The following is a 21,192-nucleotide window of genomic DNA, read 5'->3' as shown; positions in this document are numbered from 1 at the left end:
CTATTTCAATATTCTTAGAACTTAATTATATCATTTAATCAGTTGATTCCATATCAATAGCATTATCTGATTGTGAACTTCAGAATAATTCTATAATTTAAAGTTCAAAGAAAAAAAATTTCAGCTTTTAATAAGATTTAAAAGATAGATGTACAACTTTTAAAACCTTTGAATAAAGTCTTGTCTGTCTGTTTAATTGCGAATATCTTGACAAATATATATCGTAAAAATTAAGTATAAGTAATTAAAATCGAATATCATTCTGATTTGGAAATTTCCGGATGTAAGATCTAACAAATAATTTTCAGTTAGGTTTGGAAATATTTGAAAATTTGCTTGAGATTATTTCTTTGTTTAAATGTACTTATGCGGGGAATTATTTACTTATTTGAAATCAACTTATTGATCGATAAGCTCTTACTAAAGTTCAAAAAATTTTGTGATTCATTTTAACACAGCTTTTTAAAATAAAACGTTACTAATAACATTTTTCTTTCTGCCATGGAAAATGGTAGCATAAAAAAATATCAAGATTAGAAAGAAAAAAAAAACCCCTCATTAAAATTTTTCATGTTTATGGAACATAGAACTTTTATTAAATATTACGTTAGCAGATGGACTTCATTATGTTGCCTGCATTGTTCTTGGTCAGCAATATTCGATTTTTAAAAATTTTATTTATTTAATTTTATTATTTAGCAATTTCTCTAAAAAAAAAAAACCTTTCGTGAAATTATTTTTTAAAAAAAATGCAAAACTGATTCCAAAATACATTATTTATAATAACTTATGATAACTGATATCTTTCGGGAATTAGTATTAGATGTGGATCATGTTATTGTAAGAATTATCCCAAGAAAGCAACTGGAAAGCTCTAAATGCAATTTTCTCGTACTTAACGCAACATTGCGAATTTTGTGTTTCCTTCAAAACATCAAAGAGAACTCTCTACATTGAAATTTCTAGTGCATTTTCTTATGTAATATTGCATGTTTTGTATTTACTATCGTGGCTAAGTATAAAAAATTGAATACATCTTTCCTACATCTTCTAGTGTATTAATTGGATAAAAAAATTTGGGTAATTCTTTATTTTTATATCTCCCAGATTTATTTGGCTATCTTAGTGTAATCTAAAAATCGCCAAGTTCCATCATATATATATGATGCCAATATTTCATCAAGATCACCAAAATAATAGGTTTGCTTGAGGATTTTCAGAAGCCAAAATTGCGAAGTGCCACTATACATAAATGTCAAGATTTCGCCAAGGTGTTTGGCGATAATTTGAAATTTTTAATGATTTATCGCGGGGCCGTAAAAAAAATTAAGTAGAAATTTGATATAGATCTTTCCGATTTGAACGAGAAAGCCATGTACCAAGTCTCGTACATCTTGTTGAAGTACCTTTATGATATAACACGGACATGCAGTGAATGTTTTTTGGTGCTTTAATTCAAAATTAGACACGGATTTACAATTTTGATCTTACTCTCAATTGCTAAAATTCATCAATCTATTTTGATTGAGTTCTGTTGTTTCGTTGTTGTTTCTTATCGCACTTGCCATGGACAAACCCGCTGTTACGAACACAGCGATTTTAAGCCTGTGGGGGAGCGTCTCTTGTTTTTTTAGTAGCGCCAACTAGGGCCAAGAGTACTTTGCTACTCACGCATCATTCATTCGCTTGCACAACCCCTTTTTACAGGAGGGCACATTCACACATCTCACTGATAGAACAACGGAAGAACAACCATGTCCAAACCGGGGCTCAAACCCGGGACCCCCAGATCACGGGGAAGACGCGCTACCCCGATGTCAGGACGCCGGCTGATTGAGTTCCGAACGATTTTGATTGCATAAACGCTATTGAACCAAATGATTAATTAAGTATAGATCACCTGTACTATAATCTGTGTATTTTCTGTAGGCGGTTCAAGGTCGCATTTTCTACCTCGTTATTGGTTGTCTGGTACCAGTTACGCGGTAGAAAATGTCACCTTGAACCTCCTACAGAAAATACAGATTATAGATCTAGTATGTGAAATTCCACTTCTTTACTACTTTTCATTTTTGAATTATAACCCTTATATACATGAACGAAGAGATATTTCTACGGGTAATTTCGTTCAGTAATGATGAATGATTTAAAACGATTATAATTTTCTTGCAAATACCTTCTTTCAAACTTCAGTTATCTGGTTTGTTTTGTTAAGTTGTTGCTGTCATAGATAGAAAGGGAGATGTCCTTGGTTAATTGCGTAAATGTGTCAGTTTTTTTTTTTTATTTTAAATTTTTTGAGCATTTTTTTTTGCATATTTTTTTTTTAGAGAAAGTAGAAAAGAATGCGAAGGATTTTTATATTTCTATTTACTTTCGACTCTGCAACTTTTTTTTTTTTGTCATTTCTGTTGCATGATTATGGCAACATCATCAACAAAGGTTTAAAAAATGAATTAAAGTTACATCTCGTTTTCATGTCCTTTTTCAGAGTAGCTTATTTGACTTTCACAACTAATGAGAGTAAATGTAAGAGTCAAGTGACTAAATGACATCGTTCCAATTCTCATCTCAAGAAAAATCAAATGTTATATGCGAGTGAAAAAACGATTTTAAATAATGATTTTTAGTTATTATTTAACTGATTTTAAATGACGAGAAAAAATTATAGAATTACAAATTTAGTTATTTCATTCAATGCAGATAAAACCATTATTTGCAACATTGTTCGATGAACTACTACAAATTAGAACTAATTTTCGAATGCACAAATGTAAATATAAAGCTAGATAGCTTTAGTAAATGAAAAAACGCTTTATATGAATGACAAAATATCCTAAGAAGGCCATATTGTTATTATTTTTGACGTGTAGGCCGCGATGGCCTGGTGGTAAGATCTGGCTTCGGAACCGGAGGGTCTTCTCCCGCTGGCGTGGTGTGGAAGTTTGGAGAGGGGGTGACAGTTCAAGTGTAGTCCTTGTCATCTGACAGCGGTTCAAAATTACGAGGTCCGACCCAAGATAGACCTAGTGTTACTTTAAAAGGGGGCGTTAATATAACTAAGCTAAGCTAAGCAAACCTTGATGAGTAAGTAGCGCATTAATGCGAATGGAATTAATTTCCTTTTCATATTTCTGTGTTAATAAATGTAATAAATGGATTTTGATAAAAAGAAATAGTCCTTCTTATTTTAAAAAGAGTCTTGTTTGAGGAAATGAGTTAGTTTCACAGCTTTTGAAGCATTTGCATTATAAATATATAAATACTACAACGATGTTGCAAAGAAAACAATGATTTCAAACAAAACAGAAAGTCAAGCACATCTTTTAACAGATTGAGCATAATTATTTACCTTCTATGTTTCCCAAAAGAATTAAGATTGCATTGCATTATCTCACAGAATTCGAGATATAGATTCGAGATATCTCACAAAATTCGGGATTGTATTTGCCTATCAAAACCTTATCTCACCTTGAACACGATAAGAAGAATGTTGTTGTTTTTTTCCAATAACTTTTCATTTACTGGAAGAATATTTCAAATACTACAAACGTTCCCTTAGAATCAATCCTCAAATTTTGTTATCCCACCATTTAAGATAAATCCTTTCGGTATGTATTTTAAACAATATGTTTGATTTTATAATGTTTTAAATTCTTTTAAAATTCTTCAAATATATTTTAGTCGAGTCTTATACAGCATATTAGTATATTTTTGAACGATTTTTACACAAGATAAAACTTTTTGCGTTTTCTATATTAAATAGAGTACCGTTTGCTATTTGCTATAATTTCTAATCAGAATTTCTTACATAATAAAGATACTTGAAAAATTAATGTATTAATTCCATAGATTTCTATAGGGAACATGTAATTTTTGTTTGCTGTTATTTCTATGGTTTTGTTGTTTTTGAATGCCCAAAATTCCATGGAAGGAGAAAAAAAAACTGATTGATTTGAACAGGAATATGAATTAAAGATATTAGGTGGATGCCAGTTTCATTATTTCCAATAAATTAATACTGTATTTAGATGCATAACTTTTGGTTTGTCTTGATAAAATTCGGCTGATTTAGATTTTTAAAATTTTTATTGCTCTTTATTTTTAATTTTCATTTATTTCAAAAACATAAGCAATCATAAAGGACTTTAAAAGTTTCTATAAATTCTTTTAGCCTAATATTTAACTCTTTGGTACCTCTTTTATGATAATTTTTTTTATCATAATAGCTTAAATATAACAGTTTTAATAAATGTTTCTGTAACTTTCCATATTTGGACCGATCGATGTTTATTTAAATTCTGCTTTGAGGATGTATTTAAGGAAAAATGATAAAATTTAGATTTTTTAAGGTATTTTAAAATTCAAATCGCACATTTATTTTATTTACAGTTGAAATTAAGCAATTAAATATTTTTGAAAAATTATTTAGAGTCGACAAATTATAATTTAAAATTGAATGATTTACCTTAGAAATATCACAGAATTTTACTTCCTTTTTTTAGATTCCTTTTTATAATTCTTTTGGTAACACATTACAAATCTTTACATATTCTTATTATTATCAAAACAATTATGCACAATTCGCATTATTATGCGTAACAATGAATGTGTTACGCATTATAATACATTCAATGTTTGTTTAGAAAAAGGACAAAAGCATAAATTTTCATTCTTTGTCCATTCGCCATTTTTATTTAATGAAAACTCATCTTTCATTATAAAATTTTATAACTTTCTTAATTCCATGTCCATCATTTCACATCATTCATGATTAAAAAGAGATAACTAAAGTGAGAACAAAAATTATTAAAAATTTAAAACCATCTAATGCCTAGTAATTTTTTGAATATGTTCCATTTAAAAAAAGTTTTAAAATATATGAACAACTTCTACGTATATACGGTGTGTGTGTGTGTGCGCGCATAATTTAAATCCTAATTAATTTACAAATTTTTGTCTTAATTTAACCCATACTATTTTCATTCTAAAATGTTCTCTTTTTTTCCTGATCCAATTCCATTTGGATTTTATTTAATTCTACACGTGCTCTAGAAAACTGATGATCTCAGCATTTTCTCACGCTCCGATCAGAGGGATAATAATTTCTAATGCTTACAACATTCTTTTAACAATACCTAAGATTCCCTTTTCTTTGTCGGCACGTATAAAAGAAATCCTTTTCAAAATCTTATTGGAAAATAACTGAAGGTAACAAAATTTCTGTATCTTTTGCTAGTGTATCGCAATGTAGAGCGACGCATCTTTTATGATATTTGTTTTTTACAAATTATGCCTCCTGGGATGAAATAAATCGGAGTTAAAACCTAGAAAGTTTCTTCTATTCGGCCACGCAACTGTTTATATATAATTTCAAAAGTTGGATTTCAATGAAATTTGTAGGCCTAAGTCAACCCCAAAAGATTCTATCAAACAAAGAAAAAAAAAAAGATGCATGTATCTTTAGTTACTTAAATTTAAACGCATGAATACAATACTTGTTTCTTTTTGATGTTTAAATTAGAATAATAAGCATTTCCGAAGCTTTACGATTTTATCCTGCATTGAAAAATTTAATTATGTAACCTGATTTTTAGTGGTAAAAATTATATTTTTAAAAGTACTCGAATTTTAAACTTTTGCTAAAATTATTACTATATTTGATTACTATCCAATGTTTTAAGTGCATTTTATATTTAAGGAAGGGTAGAAATTTATTTTTCTTTTTGCATACAAATGCATACTTATTGTCTCGCAATTCAGACAACTTGTCTACCACATCCTTACGTTTTCTTTGAAAAACGAATCGCAAAACTTCCAACGTTTTGAAACAAATTTATCATAAATATTTAGAAGCTAATTTTAAAGACCTCCGCGCACGTGTAACAAGTGGTTTGAAACTTGTTTTGATTCAAGGTTATCGCTAGATGGCGTTTTGTACCATATCATTTTTACAATGTTTTTATTCAATAAAAATGAATAAATAATACATATTCTGTAGGCCACTTTTTTGACAAGTAAAATAAGTTTTTCAAATTGATTTTCAGCGGTTTAGTGAAATTGTATCAAAGTGTTTGACAAGAAAATATTTATAGTAAGTACGTATATACTTTAAAAATCTTTTAAACTGATTTTCGTTGCTTTGATATTATTATTAAAAAGAAAAACTAAATATTTTCGCACTAATGTTCAAAACCAAATCAACAGTCGAAAACATAAAATTAGTGTAAAATAAAATGCCTCGTCTCCACTCTAATATCGGATCAACAATTAATTTCTAAACCGTTAGAATCAGGTATAAACTTTTTGTCGGAAAAACGTTTAAAATTAAGTAAAAAGTAAATTTTGTTTTTAGTCAATAAATGTATCAATAAATATATAATTATGTATAATAATATTGTTGAAAAAATTATGATCTAAATTTTCATCGGTCTCATATGTAATAAAATAAACTAAACGATGAGTGATATATAATATAATGTATGCATTTATAATAAATTTAATGTTTATAAAGACTTTTTAGATTGAGTGGATAATAGAAAGATATTTGTAACAGTTAGATAATTCTGTTATTTATTTAAGAAATTTCTGAGCAATTACAATTTTGAACACATTTGGGAAAGCATTGTGAAATAAAAAAAAAGAATATTTTTGGATTAAAAACAGAAAAAAAGTCTCAAATAATAACACCAGTCTGCAAAAAAAAAAAAAAAAAAAAAAATTGTTTGTAAAATTTTAATTGATTTATATCAGCAATGATGATGTCATTCCAAAATGCAAACTAAATTTTATGCAACACGTAAGGATTTTTTACAAATGACGATAAAAAAATTAACAAAATGCAATATAATGCATACAGTTGCAACTGTAGTCACTATTAACTAAACACAATAATGCTGTTCATTTACAATATTATGATAACTTTTGTGTTTTTCTTGAAGTCAAGAAGCTTCTTTTTCGGGTTTTTTGTTTATGGTCCACATCACTGTCTCTTTTGAAAGATCAACAATAATCGGCCATCATGTTAACATCCCACCGTCCTTGATATCTGCGTTCCATCTCCTTTATATCCTGGTGGAATCTTTCACCTTGCTCGTCACTCATTTTTCCTAAATTGTCTGGGAAGTATTCCAAATGTGAGTGAAGGAAGTGAATTTTAATGCTCATATTGCACCCCAAAAGATAAGTACGTAATAACTCAGTTACAAGTTCTTTGTAATTTTCTTTTCTCTCATTTCCCAAAAAACCTTCTACGACATCTTTAAATGCAACCCAAGCCTGCTTCTCTCTATTTGTCATACATTGTTCAAAATTGGAATCTTTAACTAATTTCTTTATTTGTGTTCCATCAAATACACCTTCTTTAATTTTAGCGCTAGACAATTTTGGGAACTTCGATATAAGATACTCAAAACATTTTCCACCTTTTTCCAAAGCTTTCAGAAACTGCTTTATGAGTCCCAATTTTATGTGAAGTGGGGGCAATAAAATATTTTGTGGTTCTATTAAATATTCATTTAAAATATTCTTCTTACCAGGAATCCATTCTTGTCTCTTCGGCCATATCTTTTTTATGCAATGACTTTCTCTGTCCCTGCTATCCCATTCACAAATAAAGCACGGAAATTTAGTAAATCCACTTTGTTGCCCGAGAAGCAGACCTATAACCTTTAAGTCACCATATATTGCCCACTTGTGTTCAGTGTATTTTATTTTAGTGAGAAGCATCTCCATACTTTCATATGTTTCTTTCATGAAAACGGAATGTGCAACTGGAACTGATCCAAGTTTAGATTCGTTATGCAATAAAACTGCTTTTAGACTCCTCTTTGAGGAATCTATAAATAGTCGCCAATCATTCGGATTATAAAGAATATTATCTTCTAATTCATGTAACAAACCAGGTATGTCAGCACAATAAACCAAGAAGTTATCAGATTTGAAAAATGATAAAAATTGCTTTTCTCGATTCCTGTACCAACTAAACGGCGTATGTGTCGTTAAAAATTTTTTCTCTTTTAACCGAGAGCCTAATAATTCTGCATTTACTTTAGTTAAACCTAAATCACGAATTAAGTCATTTAATTCGGCTTTATTAAATTTTTCAGGTACTTCATTTTTCTCGATGAAATCCAACTGCTATCAATGTTTTGAATTTTAAAATAAAAGGTTTTTTTAAAATACAATTATAAGTATTTATTCAATATAAATGTATTATTTAATTTCAATGAAGTAAGAGGTTTTCAAAATTTATTTAAACAAATAAACATACATACTTTATTAATTTATCCTATCCAAATCGCAAAAAATCTGTGCATTTTTACTTATTTAAAAAATGTACTTTTCAAAAAAACTGTACGTGATACGTAAAAACTGATATTATTTTTGAAATAAGCATGCGAAAATACATAAAAAACAACTATTACTTTTAAAACAAGAAATTGTTGCAGGCTGGTGTAATTTTATTGATGTAAAGTTTATAAATTCTTTTACTAGATTAGATTTTTTATATAATTAAATTTAAACTCAACATAGGAGGCAAGTAACTATTCGGTGGCGGTTACAGTTAGCATAGATATTATTGCGTTACAAATTGTTTGGATATTTTATTTTAGAATTTGGATATACCCAGAATCGAACATGATAGAAATGGAAATTTTCCTTTAGGATATCGGATAAAAATTTCGATTCATTCAGTTATTGTAAGATTTAAAAAAATTGTATTTGCAACTACAACTGTTAAAACTTGAACAAGCTTAATAAGACATATTGTTATTTTTGCAACGAAAATTATAAAGAATTCATTGAAAAGGACAAAAGATGTATTATAGACTTAAAAAACATCGATTCCTAAACATGAAGATTTAATTGAAAGAGGGACTAAATTCAGAATAAGGGAAAAATGTAATCATAAAGCTATTTTGTTATCTATTGATTATGATTTAGATATTCTTATTTTTAAAATGGCGAAAGAGCATGTCTGGTTACTGGAAGGTTTTAGGGAATGGTAACTGAGAATCATAGGGCTTAATTTAAATTAAGTCACTATTCAAGTCACCATTAATTAGTCACCATTCAAGATGGTGCCTCATTTTGACGTTTTATTTATTTATTTTTAAATTTTGATTATTAAAAATACCTACAGAATCATAAGAAGATGTAGATTGATTTTTCGACGAAATTCAACTAAAAAAAACAAATATATGTACATTTATTTTTCAGAGTAATAAATAACTTCCTGTATTAGGTGAATAATAATGCATAGAATTACTTTTCCGCGTGCCAAGGGTTAAAATGAAGACTCAATTATTAAATTTCCCCAAAAATCGTAAAATTTAGAATCATAGCTCGTAATACGAGTAGTTACAATTACTATACAGGCAAATATTCTTTTTTTAATATATTGAATATTATTCTGGATAAATAGGAAATAAACTAGAAGACAATTTTATAGTTGAAAACAACAAGGAGATCTTGGATTTTTTTTAATGACGATGTTATTTTGTATTTCAAGATCAAATATTTTGTATTTGGAGCACATTTGATTTCGAGAATTTCCATCAGTTTATCACCTGAAAATTTAGTAGAATGACGATTTTATGATGCATTTTGATAAACTAGATTTAGATAATTATGATGAATTTAGATAAAGGGTTGTTTGTAAATTCTTTTTGTTTGAATTGAAGTTTGTAAATTCATTTCGGAAAATTGCTGTTTTAACGAGATCAATGCATAGACCGCTCAAAGGTATTTGAATTGAAATGTGTCTAGATTTTTGGTCAGTCTTTTGGTATCGAAAGTAAAATCAAATAGAATTTAATAAACGATTTTAAGTATACAGATTTGCTTTCATTAAGTATATCGATTTGCTTTCATTAAGTATATAGATTGCATTCATCGAAAGGACCGCGGTGGCCTGGTGGAAAGGTCTCGGCTTCAGAAACGGTGGGCTTTAGGTTCGAGACCCGATTCCCTCCAACCGTCGCGTAATCGGGCCTGGTGCACGTTAAATCCGTCGGGTGTCAAATGCCCTCCCGCTGGTGTGGTGTGGAAGTTTGGAGAGGGGATTGCCAGCTCAGGTGTCGTCCTCGTCATCTGACAACTGTTAAAAATTACCAGGTCCGTCGCAAAATAGCTCTAATGTTGTTTTAAAACGGGAAGTTAATATAACTAAACTAAACCGCCTTCATCGAAAATTATGAATTCCTTATTGTTACCCAAAGGTATCGCCTTAATAAACCATAAATAATATTAACCAAAGTCAGGATAAAGGAATTTACTTTAGAAATTGATGCAGATTTATCCTATATAGTACTTTGCTAGGAGTTTGCTATAAAAAGGAAGAATTTGATTTCAAAATGAATAAATTTTATAACTTTCCTATTATCACAAGATATTGTACGATTTTCCCACGATGTTATTGGATGTTCTGAATGCCGGCCATTGTCAGGAAGATATCGTAACAATAATGTTCGGCATTTTGTGCTAATACGGTTTCCTACAAATTTAAATGCTAAAAGGTATTTAAATTTGTAGGAACTTTTAGAAACATGTAAGCGCAATAACTATTCAAATACATCAAATTTGGTATGGGATTTTGAAACTACAATTGGGATTTTATTACAAATTCTTGTTTCAATCAGTTGGGAAAATACCGTCTAAAACACAAATTCGGTTTTCGGATGCTATTAACCGCACGGCAGGGATTAAAATTCGCCAAAAAACTCGCCAAGGTTCACACATAGATTTAGTAAAATTCTAAATTTAAGTCAAATGTTAATATTTCGTAGCTATTGCATACCAATGCTATGCTACTTTTATTGCGAGAAAATTATTAAAGACCACTCTCTCTAGTTTATCTTCAGAAATCGTAAATTTCTGTTGAATCCTCTATAGCAATATTGTCAACTGATATTTGATAATGGTAGTTTTAACACTTTTCCGTCCATTCCTCTTTTTAAAATAAAAAAGTTCTTTATTCCTATTAAGCAGAAAATGATTTTTACACTTAAAAACTTCGATTTAAAAATCCACAATCCAAGAAATATACTTTGTAACTGTTTTCCTTAAACATTTATTCATTTGAGGCAATTTAAATAGCGTGAAAAAAAATTCAATTGGCTTAAAAAACAAAATCCTTGCTCTTTGTATTGAAATATCAATGAGGGAATCGAAATTGATAACTGAATGAAATCTCCAAATACAGCTGTCATAATTCGTCCTTTCCTACGCGTTCCGGAATAAATCGGCTTTATATTCATTTTAGATAAATAAGTGATATAAAAAAAACCCTTTGCGGTATGCTAAACTTAAATATAATAATAAAAAAAACTTTTGACGAGTTGATAAAAGATGAAATCTTTTATCAAAATATTAGATTTCGGTAACATTAATACATAATTAAACAAGTAAGAACACTTTTTCAATTATCTTTTCGGTTACTTATAAAATATGCAATGCTTTTATTTAGCTTTAGGCATTTTAGATCTTTTCCGTTGATAATTGGATATATACAATATTTTAAAGGTTTACAATTTTGATGTTAAGATCACATAAAAAGAATTTCTTTTATCTGGTTAAGTACATTTTTTTCATTTTCATATTCAAAAAGACGAAAAGACTCACTCAGACAGTCAAGACGTATTTGGAAAACAATTAGATACAGATCTAGAATTCAGTGATAAAGCCATGAGTCAATTTCATTCTGAGGTTCTAAAATACCGATTCCAATCTTACATGAATTTGTTGAATAGATAAATTTCCAAAGCTTTGAATTTTGTCGCATATCTCGCCAAACACAAATTTAGAATATCGAAATAAAATTAATTGAAATACTGTGAAATTATTGAAGAAATATCTATATATGATCTTTATAATAATGAAATAAATTTATACATTTTAAGGAAATATCTAAAAAAACTTGAAATTCATTGATTTAATTTCATGTTTCGAAAATTGAAAAGTTTTTAGAGGTTCTCTGGTTAATTTTTTTTATAAAATTGCTTATTTTACACGAATAGGCGCATATATTTTACTATAGAGGTGTAAAATATATCTTTAAGTAAATATTAAATATATTCCACTTCATTCAAAATGTTTACTTTCATACGAATTCCTCATTATCAATTTTTTAATGAAGTTTGCATTTTTCTTTGAATTTCAAGAAAATGTCTCGAAAGATGGAACAAAATGGTTTGGATAATCTGCCAAAAATCGTTTACCAACCTCAAAAGTATGAAGAAACCCAGATGGAGCGTTTAAAAAAAATGGTTGAAAAGGAATTCAATGTGAAATTCAGTAAGTACATATTTCTCCATAATTGATTTACTTTAATCAGATCTTTAAATACCTTGCTTAAAACTATACAAAAAATTTTGCATAATGAATAATAATTAGAGAAATATTTTCTTGTAAAATATTTTTTACCCATTGTACACGTATATAATATGCGTAAAGTCGCGTATAAATATGCGTAAAATCGTAGGATCGCAACACGCAAGTTTTCAAGTAGTTGTCTCATCTCTTGAACCACTTGCGGTGGTAAAAAATGCACAGGTGTACGTGCCAAAACAGTCCACTGTAACTCGCAGCGAGGCCATATAAGAGTATCCAATACCTTATATCTTCTAAATTAATTTTCGACCTAAACTGGTACTGTGTTCCTGCAAACAATCTCAGTCGACAGGTCGAAAACCTGCTGACGTGTGTAACACATTGTTGGCGGTTCCGCGATAAAAGCATCTCGACGTGCGTGACACGTGTTTCCACCGCAAATGATTAAGAGAATACAAAGAGTTCCCTGTTATTTATTAAAATCAGTTGGTTCAATGCATGGATTTTTAAATTTTGAGTAACATTTAACAGATAACGATTTTAAAAAGCAAGGATAATAAGAGCTTCACATCTGGTTCGCAAGTTGTAATTTTTAAGATTCCTCACATGGCAGGAATTAACATTCCTGTCAACGTCTATTGCATAATCAAGAGACTTGTTATGTTTGAAAAAATTGCTTGAACTAACAGGCAAACGAAAACTTTTGACCTGATTATCTCATGCAATTAGATGTGCACTACTAAAGGCATGTACTTGTTCGTAATTACGAATTTGGCACTGATGGAATATATCCGAAGAAAACAGACGCATGCATCTTTATTCACAGCAAAGTATCCAAGTTAGCATTCCATTTTGGCTCGCTATTATATGAATTAGATTGAAGTTCATAGGAAAAAAAGCAGCGTGAGTTAATGAGAAAAATTTCACAAGCTGACCGATTTCAGTTGTGGGTAAACCCCATGAAGCTACGGATCAATTTTGTGATCAAGCCATCTTTCAAGCTGATGGTGGTTCCATCAAGTGGCGTGCAGTGTTTTTCTGGTATGAGTGAATCCTCCATTGAAATTAAACTTGTTAGAAATTATAAATCATTGTTCTGCAGTTTGCTAAACAGTTTTTAATACTAGTAAATCAGAGTTTACTAGTATTAAAGTTAATTAGAGTAAATCAGATCTATTTCTTTATCGGATAGAAAATAGATCTCTATCAGATCAATTTTCATACCTATTTATTTGAGTAAATCAGATGTATAAAATTTTGTTATTCATTAACAGAACAAGTAATTTTCATCCGATTCTTGCAAGAACTGTCCTATACAGCAGTAGCTGAGCTCTTTTTTTATATCACAAGCAGAAGTTTTAAATCGCAAAGCAAATTTGATCATCTTTTTCATTCTTTATTTAAGTTGAATTGTTTCCTTTTTGTAAATATGTAATTTTGTAATCAATTTTTGATTTAATCTTTAAAGTCCCAGAGAATTCAAATTTTGAATTCTTGTGTTTTTTTTATGAAGTATATATAATATTAATATTTTTGTAACGTATAAGCTACTGGAAATTTTTTTTATAAAATATGGTGAATATTACTAAATATCAACTAAATATTCACCATATTTTATAAAATTTACTAAATCATTAGATTTAATAAATTCTGGTAATGAATTTGCAAGAAATATTTAAAATAAAATATTTTTTAGTCTATTAAATAAAAGCTTGATATTTAAAAATGCTGTAAAGAAAATTATTGCTCTAATAGTATATGCAATCACTCAAGATCGAGGGGGGGGGATTAAGAATGGAAGTTAGCATTATATTTATCTCTAAGAAAAAATATATTATGATGGCAAAAAAAAAAAGCACAAGCATTCAGCTTAAGACTTTCTAATAAAAATGCGGAGAAGGAAAATGTGTGACTGACTAACATTTTTGTGAAACTAATATTCGTTTTGATTTCATTTGCAAACTAAATCAATAGTATTTTTGGAGAAAATTCCGCATTGCAATCGAATCATATTACAGTTAACGATTACACTGAAATTTCGTCACCAATTATAATAGAAAGAACAGGAAACTCAGAAGCATGCTGGAAATTTTCAAATTACTGCGTAGTAGGGATTTTATGCAAGCCATACATTTGAACACATCAAGAACTTGCAACCATATCTTGACTTTATTTCTCAAAAACATTACTGACAAAAGATCATAAATATCCATCTGGAATTTATCATAGAAAAAGATATTGTGCCAAATATAAGTTTAAGAATGTCAAAAGAAGGAAAAAAAGAAAATATTTCCTCTAATTTTAGAAAAAAAATTTCTAGAATCTAGAATTTTCTAGAATCCAGAAGTTTATTCAGCAGAAGTTTATAAAATTAAACTATTAATTTAAATTCAGTGACAATATTTAGTTAAAAAAGAATTTTTTTCAATTATATTTATAAGCTTTAGTACATCTTAATATGATTTTAATTTGTAATACAATTTAATTTATTTTTTCTTTGTAGATGATTACTGGGAATTCCATGAGTGGTCTTACAAGAACTATCCAGAATTCTGGGATTGTGTTTGGCGCTTCTTTGATATTGTTCATTCAAAGCCTTACTCTCAGGTACAGTTTTAGAGAGATTCATGAATGTTCTCATGAATATTCATAGAGATATTCATGATTTCCATATCAATACTTAAATCATAAATTCAGTAAGCGTTTCAAACGTAAAAGCAAATTTTCAGAAATCTGGTCAGTGTAAACTATGTTGCCTTTTTCAAGTTTCAGTTTGGAAGGCCAACATTAAGATATAAAAATATGCTATAAATATATGCACCTTTTTGCGATCATTCTAGAATAAATAGAATAGAAAAAATATTCATGATAATAGTGTAGCTATGTTCATAATATATAATGAGCAGATCTATATTGTACCAATTTATTCGTTAAAAGATGAAGTGCAATCAAATGATTTTGAATTCTGTTTTTCCTAACTAAAACTTTCGATCGTTTGCAGGTATATGATAAAAAGAATGGATTTGAAAGTATGGAATGGTTTAAAGACGCACGCCTAAATTATGCCGAAAATATGCTAAAGTACAGAGATTCTGAAATTGCAATAATTGCCACAGGTTTGTCAGTAGATTGCTTAAAAATTTCTCAATTTTATTTTATTATATTCACTATTTATAATTTTATTTTATTTATATTCAATAACAAGTGCGAATTTTTTTCATTTGAATGATAGTTAAAATTTTGCATTTTAACATTTTTATTCACTTCAAAAATGTAAAATTGAGTCATTATTCTTTTGGGCATCAAACCTTAATGATAAGAAATATATAAAGTAATATTATGTGTAAATGTACAGGATGATTCAGAATAATTGTTTGATAATTTTCAAGGAGATTAAGAACTAAAAAAACCAACAATAATATATATCAATGAATGTTTGCAAATGCAGATGTTACTCATTAGAATTATTACGCCACTGAAATCAAACTCTGTACAGCAAGTTGATTTTTCAATCAGTTATTGTCATGACCGTTTTCAGAAGACGCTGAGAGAACTTGAAGCAACTTGTTGAGAAAGAAACTTCCATTCGCAAAGAATAGAGGGCTGCGGTGGCCTGGTGGTAAGGTCTCAGTTTCAGAACAGCAGGGTTTCAGGTTCGATACCGGATTGCACGGAAGAATCTTCATGTAAGCGGGTCTGGTTCACGTTAAATACGTCTGGACCAAACGCCCTCGTTCTGGTGAGGTGTGGAAGCCTGGAGAAGGGGGTGCCAGCTCAGGTGTTGTCCTCGTCATCTGACCGTGGTTTAAAATTAGGGTCCATCCAAAAACAGCTCTAGTGTTGCTTTAAAAAAACGGGACGTTAATATAACTAAACTAAACCCAAAAAATAGATAAGCATTCTGTTGTTGAAAATAAACTGAGAGTATAACGCAAAATTATAATTAGAAGAGATCGTATCACCTACATGTGGCTTTTATTATTTTTTGTCCCTGTTCGCCAAAAAATTATTTGTAATAACATTTTCTGAAATAAAACATTCTTTTTCTAATTCCATATTTCATTCTTTTAATTCATGTTTAGGCCCTTACATTCTTTTAAACATCTAAATATAGGTATTATATTTATAAATAAGTCTTTCGAAGTTTTAAATGATTTAGTACAGAGCATAAGGCGAAAGAAAACTAATTCGAACTCAAAGTTTATACTAGTGCAGTTTAAATATTAAAAAAAATATTTTAATTAGATTCCTGTTTTTTGGTTTTATGTTTACAGATGCGGAAGATGATACAGTATACATTTCTTATCAGCAATTATACGATGAAGTTGGTGTCTATGTGAAAGCTTTGAGGAACGAAAGAATAAAGAAAGGAGATAACATTGCATGTAAGTATATTTAATTTTAAATAAAGCATAAAGAAATGTTTTTACTGGTAAATTTGGAAAATAATTCAATAAATATTATTTAGGTTACATGTCGAATAAAAAAGAGGCCGTTTTTGCATATTTGGCAACAGCAGCAATAGGTGCTGTTTGGTGCGGATGCCTTCCATTACTGGGACCGAAGGTAAGAATATACGAGAAATATTTTTAATAAAAATATAATAATTTGATCATCTTAATTTCGTTTATTCACCTATTATTAACTTATTAAGGCGGAGGATAAATTAGTATAGTTTTAGATGATTAGAAAGAAGCAGAATTGGTCGATTAAAACAATGTCTTACGAATTTTCAAATTATAGAAGGAAATTTTAATTTCTGGAGCTCAGGCAAGCTCATTTATTTTAAATTCTGGTGTTATTATATTTAAAACATATGTGCCAGAAACCATAAAGAGGACCAAAGATATCACGAATAGTTTCTGGTGCATCTTAATATTTATCAAGATAATTCTTCCTGCATATGCGTAGATTTATATATTCGATAAATGTGTCGAAACGATTTGATGGAAAAAATACATTTAATCAAAGTTATTTATTTTTAATAGTTATAGTTAGATTAGATATGATTACTGTTATTGTAATTCAAAAGTCACTCTGGTACTTAACTAAACATTTTTTTTTACTAAATTATTTTTAGATTATTACACTACCAAATATAGTTTTACACATTTGACGCAATTGTTCCATCATCAGAAAATGAGTTATGTAAAGAAAAGCTTTTCATCTGCAAAAGTTCATTTCTTAGCATTTATTACAAACTATCACTTGCGAATTAATGAAATCTTCAAACTCTTTTAAAAACAGCCACAAAATAACAAATACGATAAAAAAAAATCTTAGCAATCCTTGATGACAAGCTTAACACGTCCTTGCATTGGTACTTACTTGTAAAATTTGAATCTAACATTCATTAATTAAAATAAAATTTATAATTTTTCACTTTGAATATTATTGAATGCAAATGAAAATCCAAACTACAAATGAAAGAGTTTTTAAAATTTTTTCATTTAAGCAACGCCATGAGTTAAAATATAGAATCGATGGCAATATATTTCATCTGTCATTAATGGCAGCATTCACTAAAATAAAGAGGAAGTCACATGACTTTCACTTTTGTCCATTTCGAGTTTTTGTGCGTTTTACATCATTGGCGTCGCTGAAAAGCCCGACTTGATGTTACCGATTGTCTTACGAATTGCAAATCTACCATAAACGTTCGAAGCATGAGGTTACCTTTGGACAGTTTTTGCTGAAACGGGGTTCGGGAGATTATTTATTTCCGACGGGGTTAAAGATTACTTGCGCTTTCGGGACGCTATGCGAGTCAACGCGCTTTTATCCTTAGGACTAAACGTTTTTTCTCGTTCATTGTTGTGGTAATGTGTCATTTGCGAAGCACATTTCGTGTATGCTGTCATAATGGCTGTTACAGTACTCATGGTAGCTTCAAATAATTGGCTGTTTCCATCACAGAGCAATCAGCACACCGCATACCAACATCCCTGCCTTTTTCGAACTCTGAAAGATCAATCATTGAGTTTTTCAGAGATTATGGTAGACGCATACAACACCTATGACTGATGATGAGCGACTGATACCTTACCTTTCATAACCACTAGGTGGCAGATTGAGGAAAAAAGTGACATGCGTGTTCTGCTTCTTTGACATTTGTTACCGGACTGCAAACCACAAGGTCCCAGGTTCTATCCTCGCGCATCCAATCCGCTAAATTGGTGACCTCGGACGATGAACCTTCAACCTTCGTACAGCTGCTATGGCGCCATTTACCCGCAACCAAAGTCGTCAGACTCACTTGACGCAACAGCATCAGCGACCACTCACCCACACACACTCGCCATAACGTTTGGCACTACTCAACTGGGTACAGGCCCAGTAGGCAATATGCTTACGTAACAACATTGGCCATGCCTTTTCAAGATTGTTCGTATTGTTTCGTCACCCATCTTTATTTCTACTGACCTCGATTACATTGCTGAATTTTGAGAAACATCTTAGTATAAATCTAAATTTGCAGAATAAGACCAAAAAATTGCACAATACCTTATGTGAAACTTTTGTTTCCATCACGTTTTTTTTTTTTTTTTTTTTTTTTTTTGTTCTATTATAATATTCATAAAGACTAAATCATTTTAAACATTTGGTTCAAATGAAATGTGGAGAAATTTCAACTTGGATATTTATTTCTAAGCAATATTTCATGTACCTTTTCAGGCAACATTATCACGATTTGAACAAGTAAACCCTAAGATCCTTTTTGTAGCAGGGAATTTTACAATGGATTCCAGAGAATTCAATATGGATGAAAAAATATTCGAAATAGTTGCAGGTAAAAAATTTCTCTTTATAGTGAATTTTTTAAAGATTTTTTTTTTTTTAATTTCCTGAATGTTTCTGAAATGTTGGGGCATAATAATAATTTTTACTTTTGTCTCAAATAATTATGAATAAGCAGAATGGTTTCAAACTGAACAAATTAAATCCAGATTCCTTTCTGGGAATTTACTTATCATATTTCGAATTTTGCTAAAGTAAAATTTTAAATTTGAATGCACGTGAAAAACGGAAAATACAGTGTAATTCAAGAAACTTTTTGGATTCAGAAAAGGATGCAAATACATAGATAATTTTCGAGTTATTAAATCGAATATATAAAGTTATCCCTCATTTATTGACTTTTGCTATGATTTAATGAGGTTTCATGCAAGATGTGCACTAACATCATAGTCCAAGAGCTAATTTCTAAACCGCAAGACATACAAAGTCAGTTGGAGAAATGCTTTAAATGACGGTAAGATTATATTTTGTAATTTGAGTCAATAATGTATTTCTGAGAAAATTGCGAATTTTAATTTCTATACGATCCCCTAGTCTTGTCGGTCATAGTTGTAAAAGTAATTGTCGACAAAACATATGATAAAAAATCCCATATTTTTATATTTAAAATTGGAATATAGCTGTTTAACCAAAATAGAAGCTGTAAAAAAATTTATTTTAAAGAACAACATGAAAAAGCATCACAAAAGCACATGATTTCAATTTCAAAACGATTTCTTAAGATCTCTATCAAAGCTCCAAATTTATATGTAAAATTCATCCAATTAAATAATGATTTTCAATGTTTTGTAACTTAAGTAATGATCTTCAAAACTTGTTAGTATTAGTCCCCAAACCATTTAAAAAAATAATTATATTCAGAATATTTTACGAAATATGATACGATTACGAAATACGATTGCTTTAAACTGAACATTTGTAAAAGTAACTGAACTGAAACTAAACTGAATATTTGCAATGAGGGCTCAGCAAAACAGTATTAAGTTGTTGTTGTTTTTTTTTCGTTGCAGTTCTTACAGTTTTATAGCATTTTATTTATTACAGGTCTTCCAAGTTTACAGAAAATTGTGTATTGTCCAACTAAACTGAAAAGAAAAGCAAATATATCAGAAATTCCTAATTGGTAAGTTTAACTTTGTTTTTATAATAATTTAAATGCAGTGCTCGCAAATTAATGATAACTTTTGAAGCTAGGGAAATTCTTGAAAAATAAGCATTTTCAACACCTACTATAATAATAAACGAAATCTGTGTTCCAAATATATCACAGGTATGTCTTGATACGTGGTTTCATCGTATCAGATATATGCAAACTTTTACAGCGTTGAGACTTGTTACTGCACTGTTACAACGATTTCAGTAGTGGTTGCTCACTTTGTTTACATCTCCATATTCCAGTGTTGTCAGAGCCTGACTAAGGCAGGGGCCCCTGGGCCCCACACCAGAGGAGCCCTCAAATCGGATAGAAAATTATCAAGTGAAAAATTTAAATACCTCCATAAAGATCGGTCCTTCACGAGTGAATTAATGAAGCAAAGGAGGGGGGACAAAGAAATTTTTGCCCCGGGCCCCAATTAGGGTAAATAGGGCCCTGAGTGTCGTTACTATCTAATTTTGGTGTTACTACATCTTTACAAATAATCGAATGAATGCTCTAAATCACTTTGCAGTATAAAGTTTGTTTCAACAATGCTAAATTTTACAGCGTTCTCATATCTGAATTCCTGCAACAAGCTCGAAAGGAACTTCGAAACGATCCTAAGGATATAGAATTCGAACAGTTGCCATTCGATCATCCTCTGTGTATTTCATTCACATCGGGAACTACGGGAGCTCCTAAAGGTTTAGTTCACTCAGCTGGAGTAAGCGTTATTTTTTAAAATTACTTCAAACTGTATTCTAAATATAACCATATTACATAATTTCAGTATAAAATTACTTAATTTCATCCCGATATAAAAGAAACTAACAAATTTAAAATATTCTTATGTGAAGAGTTCCCGAATAAAAGTGGGACATGGGCAAATTTTTGCAATAATTCATGTAATGTACATACATGTA

The 21,192-nt window shown here is 29.7% G+C and overlaps 1 protein-coding gene across 3 annotated transcripts in view; it reads left to right on the top strand.

Moving 5' to 3' along the window:
- Positions 1-21,192, top strand: part of LOC129989379 (acetoacetyl-CoA synthetase-like) — a 41,768-nt gene that overhangs the window by 3,468 nt on the left and 17,108 nt on the right. The window contains exons 1-9 of one of the 3 annotated variants that reach the window (XM_056097884.1): positions 3,526-3,611; positions 12,165-12,297; positions 14,837-14,940; positions 15,335-15,449; positions 16,608-16,718; positions 16,802-16,899; positions 19,009-19,123; positions 20,176-20,254; positions 20,837-20,993. In XM_056097884.1, the coding sequence (XP_055953859.1) occupies positions 12,168-12,297; positions 14,837-14,940; positions 15,335-15,449; positions 16,608-16,718; positions 16,802-16,899; positions 19,009-19,123; positions 20,176-20,254; positions 20,837-20,993 (909 nt within the window). In that variant the 5' untranslated portion in view covers positions 3,526-3,611; positions 12,165-12,167. Of the gene's footprint in view, positions 1-3,525; positions 3,612-5,995; positions 6,095-12,164; positions 12,298-14,836; positions 14,941-15,334; positions 15,450-16,607; positions 16,719-16,801; positions 16,900-19,008; positions 19,124-20,175; positions 20,255-20,836; positions 20,994-21,192 lie in introns of those variants that run through there. The other 2 variants (XM_056097885.1, XM_056097883.1) reach the window with 2 other exon arrangements.

This window comes from Argiope bruennichi, chromosome 10, assembly GCF_947563725.1.
Source record: "Argiope bruennichi chromosome 10, qqArgBrue1.1, whole genome shotgun sequence".
NCBI lineage: Eukaryota > Metazoa > Arthropoda > Arachnida > Araneae > Araneidae > Argiope > Argiope bruennichi.
This window is presented reverse-complemented; position numbering and strand designations above follow the sequence as displayed.